General features: G+C 44.8%; 1 protein-coding gene across 1 annotated transcript; it reads right to left on the reverse strand.

Annotated features, from left to right (window-relative positions):
- Positions 1-3,425: 3,425 nt before the first annotated feature.
- Positions 3,426-4,370, reverse strand: LOC117249865 (olfactory receptor 51E1-like). The gene has a single exon (XM_033615669.2). The coding sequence runs from the start codon at positions 4,368-4,370 to the stop codon at positions 3,426-3,428; it is 945 nt and encodes a 314-aa protein (XP_033471560.2).
- Between the last annotated feature and the right edge of the window lie 912 nt (positions 4,371-5,282).

Raw genomic sequence — 5,282 nt, forward strand, 5'->3', positions numbered from 1 at the left:
GACCACCACCCCGGTCTTCCACTCTGCAGGCACTGTACCTGACCTCCACGCAACACTGAAAAGGCGTGTCAGCCAAGACAGCCCAACAGTGTCCATAGCCTTCAGCATCTCAGAGTGAATCTCATCCACACCTGGTGCCTTGTTGCTGATGACTGGATATGGGCAAGAGTTCCCCTGAGCCTTCAGGCTCTGCTAATAGGGTATGGGCAAGAGTTCCCCTGAGCCTTAAGGCTCTGCCTCATTCACGGTGGACGTGATGGTCAGGTTCAGGAGCTCCTCGAAGTGCTCCTTCCACCGCTCGACAGTGTCCCCAGTTCGGGTCAGCAGTTCTCCTTCTCTGCTGAGCACAGCCTGAGACAAGCCCTGCTTCCCCTTCCTAAGGTGTCTAACAGTCTGCCAGAACTTCCTTGAGGCCAACTGAAAGTCCTTCTTCATAGACTCCTGAACTCCTCCCACACCCAAGTTTTTGCTTCAGCGACCGCCACAGCTGCAGCCCTTCTGGCCAACCACTACCTGTCTGCTGCTTCAGGAGACCCCTGGGCCAGCCAGGCCCGAAAGGCCTCCCTGGTGTCCACCAGCGAGTTCTTCGGTTGCCGCCACGACAGGCACAGACAACCTTCTGACCACAGCTCCTAGCACCTGCCTCCACAATGGAGGCTTTGAACATGGATCACTCAGACTCCATGGATGCACAAGAAATTCTTCCGGAGGTGAGAGATGAAGACCCCACGGACAGGGGCCTCAGCCAGTTTCAGCCAGTTTCCAGCTCACCTTCACTACACGTTTGGGTTTACCAGGTCTGTCCAGCAGCTTCCCCTGCCATCTGATCCAACTCAACACCAGGTGGTGATCAGTTGACAGCTCTGCTTCTCTCTTCACCCAAGTGTCCAAGACAGATGGCCGCAGATCTGATGATACAACCACAAGGTTGATCATCGATCTTTGGCCAAGGGTGTTCCGGTACCAGGTACACTTATGAACTTCCCTGTGCTCGAACATGGTATTCGTTATGGTCAGTCCATGATTTGCACAGGCAGGCCATTCCTCCCAATCACCCATTTCCGGGTTTCTCCATCATTGCCCATATGAACATTGAAGTCCCCCAGGAGAACTATGGAATCCTCAGCCTGCACCCCTTGCAGGACACCACCAAGAGACTCCAAGAAGGCCAGGTACTCTGCACTGCTGTTCGGTGCATATGCACAAACAACAGTCAAAGACCCTCTCTTTGTGACCCGCAGTTGCATCGAGGCGACCCTCTCGTTTTTCCGGGAGAACCCCAACACAGTGGCGCTCATCCGGTGGCTTGTGAGTATCCACACCCGTGCCTCTCACCCTGAGCAACCCCGGAGAAAGCGAGAGTCCAGCCCCTCTCCAGGAGTTTGGTTCCCGAACCAGTGCTGTGCATGGAGGTGAGCCCAGCTATATCTAGTCAGTACTGCTCCACCTCCTGCATCAGCTCCGGCTCCTTCCCCACCAGCGAGGTGACATTCCACATTCCCAAAGCCAGTCCACGATGACAGAAATCAGCCTGCCTGGGGCCCTGCCCATGCCTGCCACCTGGCACACAATGCACGTGACCCTGATGTCTATACCTGCGGGTGGTGGGCCCCCAGAGTGATGGCTACATGTTACCTCTTTGGGCTGAGCCCGACCGGGCCCCATGGCCTAAGGCCTGGCCACCAGACGCTTGCTGGCAAGCCCCTCCCCGGGACCGGGAGACCTTACCAGGGGCTATTAGGCCCAGACAACAAAGCTCCCAGGTTCACAGGGACATGCAAACCCCTCCACCACGTTAAGGTGGCGATTCTCGGAGAATAAGTAGTTGAAAATGGATGAATAGTTTATGTAACAAGCTACAGGCTTTACAGGCCCAAAAGTCTGCAAAGAAAACAGAGTGGGTTTTCTGACAGAATTGCTGCTACATAACATCAAGATCACAATTACAATCAGGATGATTAACCTCAAAGACTAGAACTCGTACAAGTTACTGTATGAAGCACTTATGTTAAGGCAACACCCTTAGCTGCAACATTCCTGCGCCCATGGGCCAGGGTCAGGCCCCCAAATATGATGCTCAGCCTTGCTTCCAGTTTTCCAGTGGTCACTTGCAATATTGCAGTAAAAAAAATCCCCTTGGGCCCCAAAAACCAGTTTCCCCATAGACTACTATTATAAAACATATGTCTGTTGACAGGACACCTCAAACTGAAAACAAGGTCAGTTATGACTCTCTCTGTTATGAATTTTTAATGCAGGGAGGTTTTATGTTTGTAAGAGCCAAGAAAAGTGATTTAAAATGTGTGACGTCATCACAATGTAAAGTCTATGAGCTCAGAGGCAGAAACACAACAATGCATATTCAGTGGGCCACATACACCTGAAGTAAACCCGCAAACTATAAACTTTTTCAGGCGTATGCTCTAAGTGAGTGATTCCACTGGACTGAATGGCGTAATCTTGGGGTTTGGTATTGAGATATTATTATACATCTATGGCCAGGGTGAAAGTTGGAGGCTAGCAGGTCTGATGCTCGCTGACTGGAATACAGAGATGGCTGGAGTGAAGTTAAAATTCTCTGCTAATGCAGACAGCAACTTCACCTGCCAAGGCTTGGAAGAAATGTTGGTATGCCAATGCAAAAAGCGTTCTAAAGAAAACCATAGTTGCTGACAGGGCTGTGATGCAGGCAATCACTTTTATTGTCTTCAGTGAGGGAAATGCACACAAGATGCATAGTGAGGGGTTTGAGGTGGGTAGTGGACATTCAAAGTGGACAGGACTGTTACGCTGACAGCAGGGGTCACATCCTGAATCCTGTGAATGGTTGGGTTTATGCAAAAAAGCACATTGGTTAAGGTTAGGGGAAAAATTATGGTTTGAGTTTGCAGAAATGTAAGTGGTAGTGTTATTGTAATTACAAAGGGCAAGTAGTTCACAACACAAAAAATAATTAAAACACAAAATAAAGACAGACTAACAGACGTAAGTTAAAAACATTGTGAGACATTCAGCATCCAAATTGCCACACACCTACAACACAACAACAACACACCTAAAATCCTGAAACACCTACAATATGTCAGAAAAAGCAGCACATGGTCTAACCAGCATTTACATTTAATGTTTGAGAAATATATTACATTTGAGACAAAAATCAACCCACAATATGAGTGTTGGAGATTTCTTTTTTTATTTTAGCCTGTGCAACTGTGAGTTGAACCATGCATTTACAACTTGTGCAATGTTAATATCATAGTTATGGTTCAGGATTATCTATTTACGATTACATTTATTCTATTCATAGGTCTCCTTAAAATGAATATGATAGCAAACAAAACCCAAGGATGAATATACTGAGCATATTCCAGAAGCATGTTTTGTACTTTAAAGCTTTATTGTTTGCTTTACGTACATATTGAGTTTTACATTTTGGCAGCAGGACTTTTCTTAAAAAATCTAAAAATCACTCCTTTTATTTGAGGCAGACTCAGGCCGTAAACTAGAGGGTTATTGATGGGTGGAATGGTTAAATACTCTAAAGACAAAACAACTGTGAACACTGGATTCATTTTATCAGCCTCAAATCGCCTCAATAACATATCACAGAATATAGATAGAGTATAGTTAATTAATGTCACTATGTGAGGAAGGCACGTTTGTGCAGCCTTTCCTCTGATTTCAGATGAGCTTCTCCTGCAGACGAGCAGAATGTGCAGGTAGGTGTACAGGATGAAGAATAGGGGGATGAAGATGGTTGACATCGCAACAAGCTGACCTGCTATGTTGTTCACAGTTGTGTCTATGCAAGAGAGCTGCACCACCGGCCAGTTTGAACAGAAAAGCTTGTGCAGTTTATTTCCACACAACGGTAATCGAACAGTAAGATAGAGACAAAACCCACATGCAAGTGCAGGGTAGAACACGGCAAAGACCAAAAGATGTTGCACCATCCTTAACGTCATTTTACTGTGATAGTGTAAGGGCTGGCAAATAGCAACAAATCTGTCATAGGCCATGACACCGAGGATGGTAAACTCAAATGCTGCATAGGTGGAAATAACATACATCTGAATGAAACACAATGGACGTGAGATCAAGTGAGTGTCAGACAGAATGTCCATCAGAAACCTGGGGAAGAAGCCGGCTGAGCCGTACAGAGAGTTAAAAGACAGACTGCAGATGAAAATGAACATGGGCTGATGCAGAGACTTGTGTAGGCAGACTGTGACAACAATGACAATGTTAGCAGAGATTATAGTCATGTAGACCAACAGACACAGACTGAAGAACAGATATCTGAGGGGCCCATAGTCTGCAAACAGAGTGAGCTGAAAGTATAAAGGATTCAGGCTGCTGTTGCTCTCCATGTCTGCACAACAGCAGAGCTGGATGAAGAGAAGTGAGAGTGATAGAGGGAAAGACGGAGGGTGAAAAACAGACTGAGGTGCAGTAAATGAGATTAAATTGTCTGAAGCAAACAATCTTATTTTACCACACACTTTAATCAGACATAAAACACACATGCATGCATGTAAGTTGCTTAAGATACTCATAACAGCTGTACCTGACAATATTCAGTTTACCTTGAAAGATTCAAGTAACTAGAAGTAATTTTTGAAAAATAAGACTGGGTGGAAAAACTTCATTCCTACATTTACTACATGCACCACCGACCTGACATTTCTGTTTGAGTGCATTCAGTGATATAAACAGTATTACATACAGTCACTCGGGCTCCTGTTGCTCCTCATGTCTGCATTATAGAGTTAAAATAAAAGATGGTTTCAAAGAACAAACAGGAGAGAGTGAAAGAAGATAAAGTAAAAGAAAGGAGAATTTAAATAAAGGCTAAAACTGGCCCAAGACAACATTCAGTACAATTACATTTTAGTTAAGTAAAATAAGAATCACGTTTTCCTTACCTGTTGTACTTATATAGAAATGTGTGCACAAATCCATTCATCCAAATATAAATGTACCACCTGCAGAACCAGCTAATAAACATGTTAATTATTGAATTATCATCCTACATCATTACTTGTCACAGTTTGTATATGATAAACAGATCAAAGTCAACTGTTTTCCCACAGCATGGGGAAAGCTTAAATACAATTTCACAAATAAAGTGATGACGTAATGTTGGTATAATAGCAGTAAAATGTTACATCTTTATGCTTGTATTGAGATTATGTAGTCCTACAGCATGATGATCCTTTATGTGCATTACCAGTAAAGCAGACAATTTAGATATCTACTGAAAAGATCCTCAGTCTGTTGTG

Source organism: Epinephelus lanceolatus, chromosome 14, assembly GCF_041903045.1.
Source record: "Epinephelus lanceolatus isolate andai-2023 chromosome 14, ASM4190304v1, whole genome shotgun sequence".
Classification (NCBI taxonomy): Eukaryota; Metazoa; Chordata; class Actinopteri; order Perciformes; family Serranidae; genus Epinephelus; species Epinephelus lanceolatus.